At 43.3% G+C, this 22546-nt stretch overlaps 1 protein-coding gene across 1 annotated transcript; it reads left to right on the top strand.

The window, feature by feature from the left end:
* Positions 1-13512: 13512 nt before the first annotated feature.
* Positions 13513-13755, top strand: LOC115598775 (serine palmitoyltransferase small subunit B-like). The gene has a single exon (XM_030456438.1). It carries the CDS (start codon positions 13513-13515, stop codon positions 13753-13755), a length of 243 nt encoding a protein of 80 aa, XP_030312298.1.
* The last annotated feature ends 8791 nt before the right edge of the window (positions 13756-22546 follow it).

The following is a 22546-nucleotide window of genomic DNA, read 5'->3' as shown; positions in this document are numbered from 1 at the left end:
TCCCATACACAACTCTTCCTCAAAGATGTTTTAAGTGATGCAGAATCATAGATTCTGCACTGGATTAGAAGGCACCCACGTTCTATTCTTCTTGTGGATCTGCAGTGACAAAGACATTTGGGTTTTTTTGTTCTCCATCTTCTCATGGGCAAGATGTCTCGTGAGATCCAAATAGGATGGTTTGTACTAAAATAGCTGCATGGGTTGGTTGGTACCTTCAGCTGCCAGAGCTGTCTCTCCTTCCTTCCCACTTTGTGAAATATAGATACCACAGCACCATCTGCTTCACCACAATGCAGATTTGCTGCAGAGGAGCTGGATTTTAATGGGGAAAATCTGACTACAGAGAAATTGATGGCTTTCTTTTCATTTTCTTTTCTGTCTACCTTTCCCCCATCCCCTCCAATTCCCACATCAGTCTTAGGTCTCCTGAGGCACCAGACTGTGAAGCTGACAGCAGATGGGGAAAGGAGTTTCATCCAGCTGTGGGCTTCCCCACTGCTGCTCCTCTCTAGTGAGGATTCATTTCTGCACGTGAGCACAGCAAAACCTGGTGAGAGGGAGACAAGATCCAATCCAGTTTTCTTCCCTGTGTAAGCTCCACTGCTTTCAGCATTCTCCCAGCTCACAAAAAGTGCCACAATCACAGGATCTCTTTAAAAAGAGCAGAGTGACTGGCAGCTGCCTTCAGCTGACAAAAAAAAAAAAAAAAAAGGAGCAAACAAAGGAGGAGAGAGAGTGCAGAAGGAATGCAATGCATTTCCAGGGGTCCCTCTGCAGGAGGCTGTTTATCAGATGTTATGAACTGCTTTATTTATAGCTAATGGCTTTTCCAAGAACATTGTTCTCTGGTGACCTTTCTGCTTGCATTGAAAGTCAGGAGGCCTACTCTGCAAATAAATTAAATTATTTTAAACTCAAAGATGAGGGAAAGAAGCTTCTTGCTGTATTATTTCATTATTACCTACAGTATCTCCTGCTTTTTTACCTTATTATCATTGCTGGTCATTACAGAGAGCTAGTGTGCTCCATAATAATAACTAAACCTGGCAAGTGAAAGAAAATAACCACAACTTAACTTAATATGAGAGCTGAGGACACTTATCCAATAATCTGATCAGTTGCTTACACTGTCAGCTCCTTATACAGGGGATCTGCCTCTCAGTGGCCTCTGCAATGTCCAATCCATTGGTCAAATAATGGGACATTATTTGCTCCACAAATAAGGGACAGGGATTTGCACTCTTGCTGGCTAAAAGAATTAGTCATTGCTTCCTACAAAAAAAAAAAAAAAAAAACAGAAAGAAATAAGCAAATTGTTCCTCCAGCCCAACAGATCCAGCCTCTTCAGACTGTCAAGCCCACGCACAGTGACATGTTGGAGTTTGACTTACAGAACTGAGGTGTTTGCATCCAGAGGGAATTGTGTCCTGGCTTTGACCGCCATCTCTGCTCTCTTTGCTGTTTTTCCAACAGCAAAGCATAATAAGGTTCAGCAGTTCAAGGCCAGGTTATAGGAGACTCTGAGCAACCTTGTCTAGATGAGAGGTGTCCCTGTCCATGGCAGGGAGGTTGGAGCAGATGACCTCTAAGGTCCCTTTCAACCTAAGCCATTCTAGGATTCTGTGAGCACAGCAAATGCCAGCCTGCTGGAGTCCTCTGTGTCCCCAAGAGACATCTAATTCACCTCACACTGCCAGCAAGCCCCAGGTGGGGCATTGATGATATGTTTTACAGTCAGCTCCTCACAATGCCTGGCATGGCTTTCCAGCTGGGATGCTTCAGGAGTCACAGTGTATCCTGTCACCTTTCCCTCCTGCAGTGCTGATGAGACTCTGTGCTCTGTCAGTGCAGGACAGAGACACAAAAGATGTTGACAGAACTTGTTTGTTGCTGCTCACAGGAGTTAGGAAGGAGAGCTTTGCAGTAAATGGAAAGTGATGCTGTTTGCAGGAGAGGTGATGAAGTGTTAGGTGTGATTGCTGTGAGGTTTTGCTGGAGGAGGGAATGGAAGAGTTTGTTCCCATCCTCAATGCCCAGACCATGTTCCTCCTGCACTTCCTGCAACTCTGCCTTTCTCCTTTAAGAATAAGAAACATATCTCAGGATAGGCAGACCAACTGGGCAAAACCATCTTAATGTTAGAATTAATCCTGTGCTTTAGAAGTAAAAGTCTGGTCACAGAGTGCAAGTAAAGCAGCTTCTCCTTACTGCTTCTTGCTGCAATGGAAAAAGTAAAATATTGAAGAAATAATTTCCCAGCTTGGCTAAGCATTAACTACCAGCACTTTCTGTGTGACAAATATGTGATGCTATGGATTTGGTAATAGAACAGGAGATGGCTGATGCACTTACATGAGAGGAACTGGGCTACCTGCCAAAATCTGAAATCTACCAGTTATGTTCCCAACCAGGAACAAGGGGAATTAATTCCTGAATTGATGTATGGACAGGAAAGCAAAATATTGCATAACATGCAGAATCTGTGGGCTGCATGCATATTCATCTACCTTTCTTCTATTACTTTTCTTTATCTGGTCTTTGAATCACAAAACTCTTATTTAGTGAAGTTAGCTAAATTTACAGTCTAGCTCCTGCTTAAAAAATGGCAGACCCCTCTCCTTCAGTGCCTTTGAGCCTGGCACTTTTTTCCAAGTTCTGTTCAGCAAGAGCTGGTCCAATCAGTACACATGAAACAGTAGAACCATGGTGAAAAACTAAATGCCTGCATACTTCATTTCTGTAATCACTGTAACATCAGGCCTATTACTTGTAAGTCTTTGGGATATTTTTATCTTCAATGGTTTTCTCCTCAAAGCTACTCAAGGAAAACTGCACTGATGAGGTGTAAGGAGCAGTCTGAGAAATGTAAGGTAGGAAGCTGATGCAGAGGCAGGTAAATGCTGGCCTGTGTAAAATGCAGCTTTGAGACACCATACAAAGGGCCCTTAGAGGGAGTTTTAACTCAAAAGTTAAGATGAGGTACAAAAACCAAGGCCATTAACCACATTAAAATGGGTTCTTATGAGTTTGAGAAGTCTCATGCTGGCAAACATCAAGACAGGGGTGTCAAGACAAGAAAGCAAGTTAAGCAGAACCTCTCTGAAGAAGGGAGGAGCCCTCATGTACTTCAAACTTTGGATAAATTATGTTAAAGGGAAGTAATGTACTTGAAACTGCAGCTGCCATTTTCTAAACCTGCTCTATACTTCCTTAAAGTTAATAAGTTCACTTAATCTTTATTCCTTTAGGATACCAAGACACATTTAATGAAGTCTTCTTCAGTTTCTCCACATAGCTGAGTTCTGCAGAAAAATTTAAAGACTTTTTAGCTGTGACCCTGCTCTAGAACAGGACAACTGAATCCACTCTCTTCCTTGAGATGCAGAGTTCTTAATGACTCAGAGAAACACAGATATAATTTGACCTCATCTAATCTCTGCTTAATACACTGCTCTCTGTTAGAATCAGTGGGAGGATTATAGGTAAAATGACTATATTTGGTACTTGGAGCTCTCCCTTTCTGTAGCCATTTAAAGCTAACTGATAAATGTCCTGCATTGGTAGCACACCTATTGACTGAACTCATGGAGAGGAGAAGGAGATCAACAACTGTTACATTTCTATTAGCAACACAGAGGAGGATTTCAACATGTAAGTAACAATGAGACAAACTATGGATAACTTTGGCCTTTGTTCTCAAAATGGGCTTTGTTTTCTCTCACCCTCAAAGGGTGTTTTACAGAAGTTCTCTGAGGTTACATCTGGAACCAGGGAAGTATGTCTGAAAGGATTTCATTTATCTTTAAAATAATGATCCAGTATGTCACCCAGACAGGAAAGCAAGCCAGGGATGAGTGCTTGATATAAAAATTTATGAAACATGAAATGGGCTTTAATAGTAAGTCTGTGAAGTCCTGAAACAATAGGTCTCTCTGGAGTGGCAGTCCTGTTTTTATGATGCTTTGGTAGGTGGGAAGGTGACAAAGAGTTGTGTATGAGGAAAGAATTAAAATTGCAATTGAACACGGCTCATAAACACATAAAGACTCCAAAGCTACACTCCAGGTATTAATTCAAGCTTGGGAATGTTTCTGTTTAGTTAGGTTGGAAAGGTTAATGGTAAACACAATCTTGCATCTGCCAATCCCTGGTTTATTTCTCTTCCAGGCACTGACCTTCTGTTACCCACCATTTGATGATTATGTCTGCATTTTCCAGCAAAAACTGTTCTTTGCTTTTTAGGTTAAATTAGACTGTGAGCTCAGGTTTTGATTTATATGGAGTAGTGATGCCTCATTCTTCCAGGACTGAAAATGTCCTCATTTGAGATCAGATCAGAAGATGGGATGAAAGCCTTTTATAATTTTGAAAGGAATCAGTCTTTTTAGGTTAGTCACTCCATTTCTGTTATTCATCATAAAGATGGATATGCATGAAAGGAGATACTTTTACATCTGTACTAAAATCCTGAACATTCTACGTTGACAAATGGTTCCTAATAAGAGAAAGAGATAAAGAGAGAAGCAAAGAGAAATGTTAAAAATGAGACCTTCTGGCTCAAAGACCCACTCATTTCTCAGTTTGCAACTCTGAAGGGGCACCCAGGGAGCAGATTAAAGATTAAAACTCATGAATACAGTTCTTATTATTGTCTAGCAAAGAACTGTATGGTATGTAATGAAGCATCCACTTTTTATCTACCTGTATACAAGACAGAATCCCTCTGGTAGTGCTGGATGACACTGAAAATAAACCTACAGAACAGAAGCCTCTTTGCTGATCCACACAGGAGGTCCTGCAACAGTGTGAAATAGTTTCCAAAAGGCAGCAATGAGACCTAAGAAATTTCACACCAACCAGAATTTTATAGGAACACTGTTCAAGCTGACAAGCAAAAGATTCCTTTAAATGTAAAGCTACAAATGTATTTATTTTCCCTTTTCTTCATGTATTTCTAGATTCCTTCTAATTAGCCTTCAGATTTTATTTTTGTCAGTGGTGATTTGGGAATTACATGGATAATAAATTCCCATTTCTTATGCCATAGTCCTAGAGAAAGTAGGACACATGGAAAAGAGGTATCTAAATAAAGGGATTTCACATTGAGGAAAAGGTCTGAATCTCTGTCAAAGTAATATGAATAAGGAAGAAGCATCACTGATTATCTTGACAGTGCAGGAATGCAGACTTTTTTTCTAACAGAAAACACATAAAGATTAAGAGAAATCTGCCTCGAATTCTCACTCACAATTTATCAGTTTCATTATTCAGCAATTAAATACAAGGTATAAAATACAAAGAACAGATGGCCAGAGCTAACTTCAACTGAAGGTTCCAAATTAATGACTTCTGGAGAAGAACCAACTGTTAGCATAGCTAAGCAAAACACATACTGCTGTGTCTTTTAGCCTTTTGATTTCATAAACCTTCTTATATAAAAGATTAGATGAAAAGTAAATGCAGTCAGAGAAATAAAGACACATGGAGAAGACAGAGATTTTATGTCTTTGGATTATCTGAAAATTTAAACGTTTATAAATGTTAGGACTTTCTTTTAAAAGAAACTTCTAATCATCTGGCTAGGGGAATGAACATAAATTGCTGCATTCTGTGGAGTTTCCACTGTCTGACTCTCATACCAACAAAACTCTTTCAGATTATTCTTCAGCCCCAAAATAAGCAATTTCTCTCTCTCCTAGCTAGATCTGAAACCAAGACTTTTCCCCTTCATGTGCCACTGTAGAAACTAAGTTTGAGAAAGGCTTCTGAGCAAAGGTGAAGGGCCTCTCTCTGCTTGGGGTCTGTATATAATTTTAATAAGCTTTGAAACAAAATTTTTTAAGTGTAGGAATGAAAGAAAACTTAAATAATATTAGAAATAGCTTCAATTTGATGACACTGACAACTTATTTTTGAAATAAGTTTTAGATAAGACCCATATGGGCAGTTTAAATGCAAAAAAAACAACAAGGGTTTTTTTTTGGAGGAAAAGAAAACATACCATTTGTATGGATTACTCACTTTCCCAGTGCTTTCCCCTTGCATTGTTTTAACTTTTTACCCCACACATTATAATACAAGCAGAATTTTGCCAACTAGGATCTCAGTAAATAACTGTGCCATTTCTCCTCCGTTATCTATAGCTCAAAGCTATTTAGGTATCTAAAATCTCAACAAGACAATTGGGAGTGATGCACTGAACAACTTGGGAAATCTAATTTCAGTTTCTCATCTTGCCAAATTGTTTATGTCCTCAATTGTGACTGTGTGCCAAGTTCCTCAGAATGCCCATTCACCTTTTTTTTCTTTTTTCTTTTTTTTTCTTTTTTTTTTTTTTCTTTTTTCTTTTTTTTTTCCTTTTTTTTCCTTTTTTTTTTTTTTTTTTTTTTTTCCTGAGGGACAAACATCTCTGCCTTGGGTTTGATAAGGCAAGGAACAATCTAGTCCAAAATGTCACCAGCCTACAAAAGTAAAGAAAAAAAATGCTGAAAAAAGACACTCAAGTTCTCAAGTTTTTTTCCCTAGTAAAAATACCTGGGCCTAGACAGAAAGGAAAGAAAGCATTTCTTAACAAACATATCTGAACACCACGTTCTTATTACAGAAAATATTGTAATACTTCTTAGTACTGTAATGCCTCTGGAGACCTCTTTGTCACAGTCAAAGTATACACTGAACGCTCTCAGATTCCCCTTTTCCAAGGATCATTTACACAATGCAGGAACTTCTAACACTCTTAAGTCATTATCTGATGTCTTCCAAAAAAGGTACGATTAGATTTGGGTGGGGATTTTCTCTTCTTGGACCCCATTTGGATGTTACTCACCAAGTACATGGCTCGGCTGAAAGGAACTGCAGGAAAATGGCGGTCACCTGAGGAGGAGGCGGCTGCAGGCCCTGAGGTGCTGACACGCGGCTCTGGGCTTCACCTGAGGTAAAAGACGCAGACAATCCCTCAGGGAAGAGGTTTATCTAAAACAATATCTAGTTTGCAAAACGTGGGATGAAATATAAGCTTAAGAACCCCCACATCAAGCTGCTCACATCGTGCCAAGGCTGCTGGAGAAGGGGAGAGGGTGTGAGGCGGGTGGGTACAGCACCAGCCATAAGCTTTGTGAACGACGAATTTCTGCGATCTGTGCGATTGTTCTTCCTCTTCCACGGACACCGTTTATCCTTCCACATTGAATTTTTCCCCTCACGACATTCCCCACAGCCTGTACGTACTCTCTCTCCCTCAAGTCTCCTCAACCCTTCCCGCCGGACGCTTCCCCGGGACTACCGGCCCCAGCAGCCCTTGCGGCGCCCCACAGCTGCCTCTCCCCGCTCCCTGGCGCGGGGGCTGCTGGGATTTGTAGGCAGCTGCCTCCCCGCTACGGCCGGGCCGCCTCACGGCCGGGGAGCGGTTGAGGGAACCGGGGGATCCCGGCCGGGTTACCTCGGAGAACAGAGGCTTCTGCTTGCTCGGGACGGAGGGAGAGGCTCGAAGCAGCAGCAGAAAGACAGGTGCTAGGCTGGTAGCCGTGGGCAACCCGGCGGAGGTGCTGAGGGGGTCTGTGAGGGGCCAGCGAGGAGGTTGAGGAGATGTGAGGAAAGCGCGGGAAGGGCCGGGAGGCGGGGGAGAGAGGTGCTGAGGGGATGTTGCTCTTCTCCCCTCATTTCTAACGAAATTACGAGGTCCTACAGAGTTGTTGTGGGGTTTTGCTTGGTGGTTTGGTTTTAAGGAGTGTTTAGTGACTCCTGTTTGCCCCTGGTCCCTCAGCAGCCAGCTGGAAGGGCGTTTTTCTCAGAGAAAGGACATGTCCCCTGATGGCAGCTGGGTGAGGAGCTGTAGTCTGAAATGATAAATTAATCTTTGGTGTTTTTGGGGGGGGTGGTAAAAGCTTCAGATATGCTTCAGGTGCTCCAACTGCAACTGAAGTTAAAGAGGATGTGAGCAAAAACTCATCAAGCAGGAAGGGACACCCATTTTGTTAACTACCTTCCTTAGTTATAAGAGAAAAACAGAGCTCATCTTGACTATTTCCTGAAAAAAACCCACAATTTTTAATTCGCTGACTTTCCTCTGGAACACCAGCTCCTTGGACCTTTTTCTTTTTTTTTTTTAAGTCTAATGTTAATAAATTCTTCCACAGTTTTTGACAGAATTGCTTGTTATGACTGCCATTGGGTATATGATTGGCTGCATGCTTGTAAAAATATCTAAAAGAGAGGAGAACTGCAGCTATTTCTCTACTAGAAGCCAAATATAAACATTATTAAAAGCATTTTTACTGCTTTAGTTGGCTCTTCATATAAAGGGTGCTGGAGGTCTGCAAGAGAGCTAGGATTGTATCACCCCTGTTCAGAAGTAAAACTGCAGAAGAATCCTAGAAATCTGAGGCTGGAGAACCTGAGTTTTAGGACTGAAGAATAAAAAACTAATAATCATTTTTAACAGCTCAGGGAAACAAGGGAGAAAGCAGAGCTTTGCTACTCAGTGCAGGAACAGAGAGAGCTTCCCTTTTCTATTCCTACCTGACCCATCCTCAGTTCAGAAAGGGCTGTGGAAGCCTTCCAGGTGAAGGAAGAAGGCACAACCTGGGGCTGGAAAATGTTGAATTTGGACCACACTTAGAGAAGAACTCCTGACCTCTGAGAGACAAGCCATGCATGGACTGTCACAGCAGGCAAGCACTCACAGGAACATGCTTTGTGTACTTCTGGTGGGCAGAAGAAAACTTGCTGTGCTGGAGTTTCCTGTGGTTCAGTGGTAGCTAAATAAAAAATTACATGAGTGAGCTGGACTGGTGAGACAAGAAGCAACTGAAGAATGGTTCAAGATTCACTGCTCTTCACAACTGATGTGCTTAACTTTCATGAAACACTGAGTTCATGACACAGAAAATGGTATGGTATCATCTTGTTTTGAGCAGAAAGTCTGTGCCTAACCCCTCGGGGCCAGCTATGCATATTCCTTGTGCTTTTGTAGATCACAAGCCTCTTTAGATTTCACTTAAAGATTTGTCCTGGTGTAGAATTAAAAGATTTCTAGAACTGGTCCAGTCAGGTGTGGGGAAGAATGCTGAGAAATGGCATGACTCTTGCAGGCAACCATGTCATAATTAAAATACATTATTTGCATTACAAACAGCAGTAAGTCAAGCTCCCAGTCAGCTGTAGCCAAGACACATTCCTCATCAAGATACATTCCTCACCTTGTTGTTGTGTGGTGTCATACAGCCTGATTCCAGGTGTGATACTGCTCCTGATCAACCTGTCTGCTGCCAGGATTTGGAGAGCTGTGTGCCAGGTGCTTTCTGCCATGAAAGAAGAGAAAAGAGACTTTCTGAGAGCTGCCCTGCTCTGTAAGAAATGTTCCTCCTTTTGAAGAACAGCCATGTGTTCTGTAGGTTCTTTGGTGCAGCTTGATTCCCCTCAGCTCCCTGCCCTTCTTCTGATTCCCTCCTGCCCTTTCCTCCTCTGCTTGCAGTTCTGAGGTCAGGTCCTGGGCACATCTTTGTCCTGGCAGGAATTCCCTGGTGTGCCAGGGATGCAGGAAGAGGTTGCCAAGCCAAGCAGAACCATGTTATGGACTTGAAGGTGCAGCCAGAAGTTTTGGTGTGAATGGAGCTGCAGACCTGGCTGGCATGGAGAGCTGCAGAAGGTTGCCTCACCAGTCAGCTAATAATTCCAAGTCAGCATTGTTTCTTTCCAAAGGTGCTGGAGCCAAAAGGGATCAGACAAACTCAAGTATCCTGTTAGGACAGGAGAAACTTGCCTGTGCCTTGCTCTGTGTGGATCTGGGCAGATGGGGCAGCTTAGAGAGAAAGCTCTCTTGACTTTCTGCTTCAGTTATTTCCCAGCATCTTGATTTTAAGTAGGCAGCTAAATGACTTAGCACTGTGTAAGGTGTGAGGCAGGGATAATTCAGGCATTTTTAGCTTGGTCTTTCACAGGGATTAGGCTGATTTTCTTTCATTACCTCTATCTCTTCATGCTCCCACATCCCATAGGTTTTATCCCATGACCAATTTCAGTTAAATCAGGAAAAGAAATACTGAAATTCAAGATGCACATTTTGACACAGGAGATGACCAAGAGCAGAAAAGCAGCTTTATGACAGCAGAGAAACCACACAGAAGGTGCCCATTCTCAAGCCAAATGCTGAGTAAATGCTTCAGTATGGGCTTCCACCTTATTAGACATCAGAGAATCCTATTACAAGGTATGAAATAACAGGAAAAAAACCCCACCTTAGTTCTCCTGGTTGAGCTGATCTGCTAAATTCTCTATAAACCAGAAGTTTTCCATATAAGAAACCTCATGGAACTTAGAGATGGGAGGCTGGTCATTCCCTTTAGTGCTGTGGTGATTTAAAGGTTTGCTTTTAATTTATGCTTCCCTTGCTAAGGAGAGTGATTGCTGTGTCACCGTGTGACTTTTATATGCTTGTGTTTCCATTTGTTAGGCTGGAAACCAGAGTGAGAAGCAGTAAAAAGAGGTTTTCAAATTTAATTGTGTGGGAAATGTGAGCAAGAGACCTGAAAACAAGGAATCAGCCTCTCTGACACAGAGTGCTACCCCAGAGAGTCTCTTTCCCACACTTCAGAGCAGGATCTTTGCAAAAAAATAATTCCTGCTCTATCCACCTTACCAGATGTAGCAACATGGTTTTGTCTGGGGTTTTTGTTGTTGTTTTCTTGCTCTTGTTTTGCTTTTTAATTTTCAAGTCTATTTCTGGTTCTTATCTGTATAGGGAAAAGCATCTTAAAGCTCACAAGGCCAAAACTGCCTTAAAATGTAGGCATTTGAGGCAGATTTTGTATCCTGAGTGAAGCTACACACATCTGATGCCCAATTGTGAAAGGTTTCCATCAGTTCTTGTTTCCCCTGGGGGCAGAAGCTGGGAAGAGCATCAGGAGTGGCTGCTCAGCAAGGGAGGAGGAGGATGAGGGCTGCCTGTGGGCTCTGCACATCACCATCCCAGATCTGCTTACAGCATCCACACTGGGAATAGATTCTGCTTAACCCAAGGTTTTATTGCTGGGAAAACACCTGATCTTCTGCTCTGCCACCTCACTCCTTCACAGAGCTCTCAGCTGGGAACTTTCTGAAGCTGTAGAGAGCTACACCAACCTCAGACAAGTCCCACTTTCTGCTGCCCAGGGTAGTGGCTTGCCACTTGTCAATTTTTCTATGGAATGGGGACAGCTTTTAAACTGAAAACCTTTGTTTTGTTGAAAAGTGTGGGGGAAACAACAAGGTGAGGGTGTAGGTCAGCACTGACTAGTAGATCAGCTCAGGCTGTGTTTGGGAAGGAAGGGAAGACAGAAGGTGAGGCTCAGATGCCTGAGACATTCCTTGTGGCATATTGTCCCTAAACACAGCTGAGTCATTTTTGGAAGTGACTGCAGGCAGATAGTTTAGGCCATGGTGTATTATGCAGATTTCCACCTCATTTTCTTCTCCAATTAGATCATTAAAAGGCCCCAAGCACTTGTGGCTTGCTTTTATTTTGGAGCATTTTAAAGGGAAAACTCACCTTGCAGAAATCTTGTCCCCAAGTTCTCTCCTCCCCTGAGGTTTCTGGAGGAAGAGAGCTGAGGTGAGGCTGCAGAGAAGGCTGACAACTGGCTGGAAGTGGTGTTAATCAAAGGTTGGAGGAGGTGGTGCCTTCATTTGGAGACATATTAATTGAGCTGCATTCTTGTGGCTGCTTAATTCTGACACCAGATTTTTACAAGGACATTAAATTGCACCTGCCTGGAACTTGGGCAGCGTGCCCAGGAGATACTTTGTAGAGATCTGAAACTAGGGAAGGCACTACTTGTAAACATTATATTTATTTTTTTTCTTTTTTTGCAGATTGTCCTAAATAGCACTTCAGCCTTGTCTGTACCTGTTCTTCCCCTCTGACTGTCCAAATTATCCAATCAATACCATCTGGAGAGTGTGGTACCAATTTCTGTCCTGGTTGCATAATGCAGAGAGCTTTGGCCAGAGGAGTTTGGAGCACTGGTGAAAAGGGGTGGGGTGTGGAGGACACGCTCTGTAATTGAGGATCAAAGTTAATTGTTTCTGCTGCTCGATCTGGAGAGGAGCTGTTCAGCTGCAACAGTCAGAAGTGTCAGGAAGCATCTCTCACCTCCACGTTTTGTCACCAGGGAGAAGGGAAGAGGTAAGTGCTGCTTTTTACAAAAATCCATGTTTTTTTCTAAGAAAAGCCTTGCCTCAGAGTAGCTTAGCAATACATTGGATGGTGAGAGGCTTAAGTATATACCAGGTTTAGTGAAAAAAAAGCAAAAAATGTGACAGATATAGTAAGGATATTACTGAAATTAGCTAATAATAATTTTTAATGACACAAGCATTAGGTAGTTTAGCTCACCTGTTGGGCAGAAAAAAGGTGGGGAAGCTGTGGAAGTAAAATGGAAAAGGTGAAGCCACTTTTTTCTAAAAACTTGAGGATAAAATCCCATTCTATATAGATCTGTGAAGCTGTGTTTAATTTCTGTGGACTGAGGTTTTTTTTTCCACAGATCTTGATACCAGAAGTTCTTAACTTTCCTGTTAAAAAGTGAGGAATCAGAGTTTTAATTCTAACTCCATGTATTTATCAAATGACAGGAAGCCCCAGTAAATGAAACAGTTGTGTTTTCTCTTTACCTCCCCAGTTTTGTATTGTGGTAATTAAATAATGCAACAGTAATTATTAGCATTAATGTGACCACAGAGCTTAAAAATAAATTTCTATCTTTTAATTCTGGCAACAGATCAACTCAGTCTCAGTTACAGAAGCTGGATGATCTGGATACAGTTTCCTTGCATTGTAGTTCTGTATTTTTAGTATTCTCCATCCTCCCAGTCTGCATTCCAGCAGCAACTGAAGCATAAAATTCATAAAGACATAAAATTCAGTCCACAGCATCAGAAAACAGACTTCTAGCCAAGTTCTACATCCAAATCCAGGAGTAGTGAAGGAGAGAGGAGGGTTTGAAGGGCTTTTTGAATTAAGCCACTTCACCAGAGTCTGAAGTAATCCAACACAAGGCAAAGTTATGAAAGTAGAGCTGCTTGGAGAAGAGAATTGCAGCAATTATTGGGTAACTGATTTCTGTAAGAAAAGAGATATTGTGGAGTCTTTTTGGTAAAGAATGGTGCCCAGTACACAGTGGTCAGCACTGGGCTCACTGGTTCAGAACTGAAGGTTGGAAAGGCAAAAGGAATAAAAGCAAAGCCTTTCATGGGATGGGGTAGAATGAATGACTGGTGCTAGGCTGCTGCTATCTGATCATGTTTTATCCTTAAAATGTATTTGTGATCTTGGAATTTGAGATCTCTTCCATTTTTAAAGCATCCTTCCCTAAAAATGGTCCCACCAGCAAACTGAATAGCAGGGAGTTGCTACCCATAGGAAGCTTTTATGTTTTATATGCTTTCTTTTTTTCTTTTTTGTAAGGTTTCTATTCTTCCTAACAATCCTTTATTGTAATAGGGAAGGCTTTGGGAAGCAGCACAAGGTTGGAGATGGATTTTAAGGGCATGAAGAACTATCTCTATTGGCTGTACTGCCAGTTTGAACTAATCACCTGCAGCTATCTCATGGAGCCCTGGGAGAAACTGCTCTTCTACACTTTCAACATCACTATGCTAGTGACAATCTTGTACACTGCTTACATCTTCATCCCTGCCCACATCAGCATGGCTTTGCAGTTCTTCTGGCACTTTTTTGGAAACCAACATGAAAACACTGTTTCTGTGGTGAAGTAACATGGCAGCCTGACCTTTGGACCAAACCAAACACAGATTTTTTTGGTTAGAACCAGGTTCAGAGCATGTGCAACGACTGCTTTGTTCTGCAGTCCCTCTTCATGTCCTTCTGCCTTCCAGGACTCTCTGACAGCCAATTATTTTGCCAGAACAATTCCAATCAGCCCTTGTTTTTATTATTTGACCAACTCCTTGAAGAACTTTCAATTTTAAAGCCTGGCTGGAGTTCTGAAGCTGGGTTTGGTACAGGAATAACTGGGCTGCATATTTTGTTATTCCAGGGTGAGCTGCTTGGTTGTGGAGAGTTTCCATCTTGAGAAATTCCATGGCACACATTTGTTCTTGCCTGCCATAGCTTTGCTGACAGGAGAGATGTGTACAGGAGAGGTTTGGCACAATGCTGTACAACTCTAAGCTGGTCCTCCAAGCTTGGGATGTGTGTATTTTATAGAATGCTTCTCTTATTTATTTAGTTTCCTCAGTTATTTAATGCAATGGATTGCTTGCTTGGTTTGTCATCGTTGTGATTTATTAAAAATGTGGGGATATTCATCCTTGAAAATGTATAATAAAATTCCCATTTTCTTGGACTTAAAAAAAAAAAAAGGATAATTTTTATTTTACTTTTAGAAGACCTGGTAAGGCACCCATGTCATATACAGACCATGAAACTACATATTCAGGTTTGACAAGGATGTTGCAGTTGAAACCCAATGGAAACTCTAAAATAAAATCTCTCTCCATTTGTCCTAAACTCCTCATTCCCCTTCTTCCCCCTCTTTTATACCTGTTGAGCAGTGCCTGAAACATGAATTTTTGAGTCTGCAGATTGTAACTAATGAGCTGGACTCCCCGTAGTTGTTTTTTTTTTTTTCCCCAGTCTGTTTTTTTAATCTTCAGCCTTAAAAACCTGCAGTGCCTGTGGCCAGGGATGAAGGAGCAGGACAAGTAACTTGGCAACTAGAACTGGTGTTTGTATCATAGAATCATAGAATCATAGAATGGGCTGGGTTGGAAGGGACCTCAGAGATCATCAAGTCCAACCCTTGATCCACTCCCCCCATGGTTCCCAGCCCATGGCACTCAGTGCCACATCCAGGCTCTTTGGAAAGATCTCCAGACACGGAGAATCCACTACTTCCCTGGGCAGCCCATTCCAATGCCTGATCACCCTCTCCAGAAAGAAATTCTTTCTCATCTCCAACCTAAACCTCCCCTGGCACAACTTGAGACCCTTTGTGCCCTCTTGTCTTGCTGAGAGTTGCCTGGGAAAAGAGCCCAACCCCCCCCTGGCTCCAACCTCCTTTCAGGGAGTTGTAGAGAGTGATGAGGTCTCCCCTGAGCCTCCTCTTCTCCAGCCCCAGCTCCCTCAGCCTCTCCTCATAGGGTCTGTGCTCGAGTTCCTTCACCAGCCTGGTTGCCCTCCTTTGGACCTGCTCCAGCACCTCAAGCTCCTTCCTGAACTTCCTGAGGGGCCCAGAACTGGACACAGGACTCAAGCTGTGGCCTCCCCAGGGCTGAGCACAGGGGCAGAATCCCTTCCCTGGACCTGCTGGCCACGCTGTTCCTGAGCCAGCCCAGGATGCCATTGGCCTTCTTGGCCACCTGGGCACACTGCTGCCTCCTCTTCAGCTTCCTGGCAATCCAGACTCCCAGCTCCCTTTCTGCCACTCTGTGCCCAGCCTGGAGCTCCCCATGGGGTTGTTGTGTTGAACCTCATCCCATTGGAATCAGCCCAACTCTCCAGTCTGTCCAGGTCCCTCTGCAGAGCCCTCCTGCCTTCCAGCTGATCCACACTCCCCCCAGCTTGGTGTCATCCCAGAATAACAAAGGAGTAGCACTGCTCACACAGAGTAACAGAATGGCAACGTTGCTCCCACCCACCCTGAGCTGAGTTTTCTTACACCTTTCCAGCACCCAGGTGCTTCTGGAATATCCTCTCCTGCAAGGGAATAGGATGTTATGAGGAAGTGGCAATCAAATGACTTATGAAATGAGATTGGGTCACAGACCAAACAAAGTGAAAACACTAATTATCTGATTCGTCATCTCACCAGGAGATGTTACTTTCCCAATTATAATTAGGGGAAAATAAGATAGGATGTGAAAAGAGTTTCTCTGGGAAAATGAGGGCAGCTGAGCTGAAATTTACAGCTCTTTTGACAATACCCAAGGAGTCCCTAAATCTGAAAAATAAAAAACCAACCAGCAAACTTGTATTTAATGTTTTAGCTTGCATGTTTTATTAAAATATTCTAATGGCTTAAGTGGTAAATATCTTGCATGTGCTCCTAGCAGCTGTCATGCTTAGTGTGTACATTGCATTTATGGATGTTTGGGAACAGGTGAGCACATTTTAAGGGTGTCAGCTATTATTTATGAAGACAATATTTATGGTTTTAAACTGTCAGTCTGTGATGCAGATAAGTAAATGCAGGATTACACATCATACATGCTGGGAAATGTGCACCTACTGCATTCTTTCCCTGGGAAGGCAGCTCAGGGGATCAGGATTCTTGTCACAGTTTACACAAAGTGTCCCCTGTCTGTGTTTACTGCCACCTCCCCAGCTCAAACCCACTGGGTGGGTGTTTCTTGGGGTTGCCCCAAGAGCCTGGGGTGTTCTTTTGTGTCTGTGGAGCTGCCCTGCCTGCTCTGCCTGCCAGTGACCCTGAAAATCAGGGACTGAAAGCAAGCTAGGGAAGGACTTTTTAGGATGTCAGGGAGTGGTAGGAGTAAGGGGAATGGATTCCAGCTGGAGGAGGGGAGGTTTAGATTGGATGGCAGGAAGAAATTCTTCACCATGAGGGTGCTGAGACCCTGGCAGAGGTTGCCCAGAGAGGTGGTGGAAGCCCCATCCCTGGAAGGTTTTAAGGTCAGGTTGGATGGAGCTTGGAGCAGCCTGGGCTGATGGGAGATGTCCAAAAAGCAGAGAAGGAAAAAAAAGCCCAAGTGGGAGCTAAGAGCCCCCAAACTTCTCCATTTATTTCCCTGGTTGCAAGCTTTTCTCCTGCGTGTAGCACTCAGCTGCAGAAGAGGATTTCAAACATTCTATGCCAACTCCACCTTGCAATTTCAGTTTTGAAACCCCAACCTGCTTGGGCAGGTTCCCAGCGCACTCTTCCCAGGAGCCTGAGGGGTTGAATTGATAGAGCAAGGCCGTGGCTCCAGACATCTGCTAATGTCAGGCTTGTGCATGCTCAGCTGGGCAAGGAGAGGTGGTGGAGGTCAGGAACTGCTCCGATTTGGTGTCAGATCAGCCACACACTCACTACAGCTCTGTGACAACAGCCAGATCCAACCTGGAATATCTGCAGCCTGCTGCAACACTTTCCAAGATTTTTCTGTCCCTCAGCAGAGTTTGCAGTTAATTGGTACAGGGAGTGGTCACAACGTTTCTTTATTTAAAACCCAGCTGATAAGTGTTGCAAAACAACCTTTACTCTTGTGTGGCTGAAGCGGAGAGTTATTCCTAGAGGAATAACAAGTGGAATATTATTCCCTGCTTTCTCTGAGAACACCTGCACCAAGTTCAGCTCCCTCTTACCACTGGTGGCACTTCCATCCCACCGCCCCAGCTTCTGCTCCAACAAACAGCTGACAAACTTCCTCACAAAGTTGGAGAAGCTCTCGATCTGCAGGCAGAGCCCCAGACAGAGCCTGCCTGAGGTTGGTGGGGAGCTGCTGGGGGGCTGTGTCACCTCCTGCCTCTTGTCAGCTTGCTTATCAAGGGACAGTCAGACCCTCACTGCCTCTGCCTGCTGCAGGAGGTGGCTTCTCCACAGCAAACCCCCCCGAGAGAATCCATATCCTGTAATCTTTTCTAGTTGAAAGTCTTATCTGAAGCTCTCCAAGGCTTCTGCCTCCCCAGCTCTGCCATGTGGGCTGAGGGTTTGGGTGTGCATGGGAGAAGAGGTGGTGGGTTGGTTGGAGTTGTTGTCTGCAGGGGTTTGGTGTCAACCAGACACAGGGAGAGGAGGAGGTGGTTGCTCTCTGCCAGGCCTGCTGACCACAGCCAGCAGCACCCTGGGATGTGCAGTACGTGCTGGCTGTAAAAAGGCATTAATTTCAGGGGTTGGAAACGTGGGTTTGAACTCTCAGTCTGAGCTAGGCAAGGTTTCTGACACAGAACCAACCTGGGACATTAATGTCACTGCCATTCCCCACCTCTGGGGACAGGTCTGACCTCCCTGGCTGTGCTGGCACACAAGTTTCTGTCCCTGTGGATGGAAAAGGGAAGTGAGGGTGTTGTGGAACACCATGCAGATCACTGCTTCCCTGACTTTTCTAAAGGAAGCTCATATTTAAATTGTACTCTTTACCAGTGCTGGTTCAGCAAGGGTTGAAACTAAAGGACAAAATAATAAACATCTGCTAAAGCAAAACAGCTCCTGCTGTTCCCTCTGAACTGTTTGATCTTTCCAGCTGTAATACCTAGTGGTGGATTCACAGCACCCTCATTATGAAGGTTTATTATTGTAGGAGTTTTAAAGCTTATCTCTCATTAAGCTGTAATCTCTATTTTATCAATCCAAATAGTTTCAAACTTCCTAAAGGCAATCAAGAGGATGATTTTTTTGTGCTCAGAACTTGACCTCCCCCACTCTTGATGCCTTCTAACAGTTTTTGGAGACCTCAGAGAAGCTGGTGCTCCTTGTTGCTACTTTTATTGTTTTTCCTGCTACAACATATGCATTTTCTCTATGCTATTTACATCCCAGTGTACTTGGAGTTCTTATCTTAGCTATTCATTATCCAACTGGAAAATCCTGTTTCCAAGATGAACTTGTCAGCACTTAATAGCCTCTGCATCCCTGAGAACATAATCCTTTCCATCTTGCATGGAGATGTTCAGAGCAGTGTTGAGTTCACAACAGCTCTGCTTCCTTTCACAAAGCTGACCTTGAATTCCTCAGTCCTGCTTGGCTGAAACTTTCTGCCTCACTTCAGCTGAAACTACTCCATACAGCAGCTTAATTAAGAGTTTTGTTAATTACTTCTTCCTATATTAGTGATGTTTCCAGTACACAGGGGAAGTGCTATATGGAACAGTACTTTTCTGGCTCTTTTTCAAAGGGAAGAACTGGGAAGTGTGAATGGTTCCCTGAGGAAGCCAGGGATTTGCTCCTCTTCCTCTCTGCACCACCAGCAGCTTCTCCCTCCTCTCACTGACTTTCACATCTCCCTTATGAACTGCCTGCCCTACCCAAGGAACTGGGATGGGAAGCACAGCTCGGGGTGCTGGGAGGTGTCCTCATGGACCCTGCAACTGCAGAACCCCAAAACATCGTCCCTTGGTTAGAAATCACTGTTTTGGATAGAAGGTCAACAAAACAACACTCCAGAAAAACCTAGTATGTCAAAAAGAGAGGCTTTATGTTAACATTTTATATGTATAATGAGATGATTTATGGTTTGGTTTGAAGGCCAGAGGAAAACTCTCCTCACCCCTCCTCTTTCAGGATACACCAGGCAGAGAAACAGCTGATGAGTCTGCAGGTGCCTGAGCTTTCCACCACCATGTCATTCCTGACCTTGCTGAAATCACTTTGTAATCACCAGATAAAAAAAACCCCCACAGCAAACCCCCTGAGAGAATTCATATCCTCTAATCTTTTCTAGTTGAAAGTCTTATCTGAAGCTACCCAAGGCTGTTTGCCCTCACACAGCCATGCAGGGCTGATTTCTCTGCAAATGAAGTGATGCATTAGAGAGCATTAAACACTTCACTTCTGATTTTTTTTTCTTTTTCATTGTCTTAGAAACCTCCATGAAAATAATTTCATTTTGAGATTAAATAAACTTTTATCTTGCATCCTGCTGTGGTGCAGGGAGTTGTGTATGAACTGTACCAGGTGACCATTTGGGGAGGTACCACAGTGCTGGGGCTCTCAGTGACACCTACAAGAAGTTTCTGGTTACATTACTGGAGGGGATATTAAAAGGTCAAAGCAAAGAGAAGACCTGGAGTAGCTACAAATACCCAAACTTTTATACAACCCTCTCACTCAGATCTAGACAAAGTGCCTGGAAATTCCCCTCCCTGGGGGACTCTGGGCTCCTCAAGGACCTAATTCTGGCTTTTTTTCAATAAGATCATTCATTTTTTAAGGAAAAGGCTGAAACAAATCTAGGGCTTCAAATTACTTGCAGGGTTTTCTCTCCTGCTGCATTCATACTCACTAATATATGTCAAGGTTTCCTACATTAGCATAAAATCATCTCAGCAGAGGTCTGGGTTAAAAATTGCAGCCCTTTCCATCTCAGACCCACCCTAAAAGACCCAAATTAAAAAAAAACAAACCATAATAAAGATGTTAATCATAATTGTTACAGCCCATAAGTCCCATCATGCTGAGTGGCATCCAAACAACCTGCCCAACAATTTGCACCTTAGTTTCCTTCTACCTCACAAAACTTTTAACAGCAAAGATTATTATAAAATAGAGACTTTCAAGATTTTTTTTCAGCCCTTGGCACACCTAAAACATTTTCTTAATTGGTGTGAAAAAGGTTAGTTCTGGATTGGTGTCACACATCATAATTTTGTTTTATAAAACTGAATACACCAAGGCACTTCTCTTTCTTGACAATTATGCTTTGGGTTTTCATCAAGGAACTGAAATCCTGGCAAGTTTTACACTTCACCCCCTGCTTCTTCTATGCCTTAACCAGGTTCCTATCTCTCAGCTTCCCATGAGGGTAAAGCACAGAAAACATTTTTTAAATTCTGAGGGCCATAAAGCTCTTTGCTAGGCAATTCTGTTCTGCAAGCAGCTACAGCAAACCTTGCCAAAACCCCTCTGAAACCCAACCCGAGGCTCACCCCTATATTTAACTGTTCTGGGAGAATGCAGCTAAAAAAAGTGACCCTGGTAAGCAGAGCTGAATCTGCTGGCAGAAGCAGCAGTTTGCTGGGAATAAGTCCTTTAAAAAGCCCAAATGAAAGCAGCTTTTGTGTTACTTTTCCTCAGGCTGGTGTGATTTTAAACTGAAATGAAAATATTAGGAGCTGCCTGAGCACACCAACAAGTTTCTGAGAGTTTATGGTTATCTTTTCTTCAGGAGAGCTGAGGAGCTTGCTTGGGGGGCAGGGACATGAGGGAAGAGTGACACCAGGTGGATTGTCACATCCATCACAGGCACTGCTCAGCTTTTCCAGGCCAACTTCTACAGAACTGGCACTGAGGGGAGGGCTGATGCCTCTCCCCAGGATTTCACAGCCTTTCAAGCAAAATGGGTTTGGTCATTCCTAGAAAGATCCCTACAGCAAACCTGGCACTTCGTGTTCCACCTTCTAAAGGATCCAATTACAGGAAGAATAATTAGTTACCCACAGCAGACTCTGAGCAACTTGGCTGCAGATGGAGCATGTCCTGCTTTGTGTGCTCTCCAGCCTGCACCCAGCTCCTATTACACAGCTCTCCACAGCTTCTCCCATGACAATTTAATTTTATTTTCATTTTTATATAGAATAACTTTGAATTTCAATAAAATCACACTAATACCTCAAGTGCTCCTGGTACCTACTGCACACACTGCTCACTAAGGCAACTGAAAGCAAAAAAAAAAAGTGATTCACTGGTGATCAGAATGGAAATTGAGCACTAAAACCCCACAAAGTTTAGATCTGGTATTTTCCCTCTTTCTTTCCCCTCAGTAATTCACTAAGGGGGAACACAAGTGCAACTCCATTACTTTGGGTAACTTCTCACCACTCCTAACCAGGGGAGTTCATCTGACAGGGCTGAAAGGCTGGAGGAACCTTTGTTTGGTTTCTCACTGGGAAATCCTTCAAAGAACAAAATCTTTTCTGTTTTGAAGGATGAAACCTCTCTGCTGAAACAGAATCTCCTCAGCTGCCTGTGCTGCCTCTTTATTTTTATTTTTTTTAATAGTTTACAAAGTAATCTTTTTAGTCTTCTGATAAGTCCTCTTCAAATGTAACCATCCTGGAACTGCAGACACTGCTGCTGTTTGGTATTCACTCTCACACACACACATCCTGAAAGCAACCCTCACTCTGCCCCAAGAAACCCCTTGGGATGTTTTGCTTTACCTCTTTTGCTTCACAATTTATCCAAATCTGGGTGGGAAGTAATCAGGAAGGAATTATGACTGGAGCAACTCAAATGAGAGAAGTTTTAAAGTGTGGCTCAATCCACAAAGAGATTTTCAGAAAGATGTGGGGTAGGTTGCAGCTTTTTATCCACAATGAATTAAATACTTTTTGTCAAATTACTCACCCAGTGTCAGTCAGAAGTCCCTGCCAAACATTTCATTTCCTGGTACAGCCTCTTTTGGCTCCCAGCTCTTAAAGGGACACTGTAAACTCAAGAACCTAAAATTAGAACTTTGGTTTCAAGCAGAGGCAGCTTACCCACTCCCTGGAGAGCTGTCACCATGTGTTACCAGCCAGCAAACAAAAGCACCCAAAGTCAAGAAATAAACTTAGATATCTGACTGGTCTGCACAGCATGGGATCTTTCCAGCCCTTGCCTGAAACCTCAGAGATGCAACAGAGCACGGAGAAGGGGGGGGGAAAGAAGAGGGACACCTGCAGTGACCCACAGGGTGACAGCCAGGACACCAATACATCTGCAGTTACAGAGAGACTCTAAAGAGGAAGGGAAAGGGTTGAGCAAAACAGCCCTGGTTAAAAAAAAAAAAAGCTTTATTACAGCTCCCCCTTTGCCTGCCAACACCAGGAGGTTTGTTACCAAGCTACACAAGGTAAAGGCTTCATCAATTTTACCTCTGACAGAAAAAAAAATTCACCACCCAAAACAGA

Source organism: Calypte anna, chromosome 9 (assembly GCF_003957555.1).
Source record: "Calypte anna isolate BGI_N300 chromosome 9, bCalAnn1_v1.p, whole genome shotgun sequence".
Classification (NCBI taxonomy): Eukaryota; Metazoa; Chordata; class Aves; order Apodiformes; family Trochilidae; genus Calypte; species Calypte anna.
Note: the sequence above shows the minus strand (reverse complement) of the source record. Positions and strands in the feature narration are given on the sequence as shown.

What these genes read in the sequence shown, in the direction of transcription:
- LOC115598775 (XM_030456438.1), top strand. Translation starts at nt 13,513, where the DNA reads ATGGATTTTAAGGGCATGAAGAACTATCTCTATTGGCTGTACTGCCAG.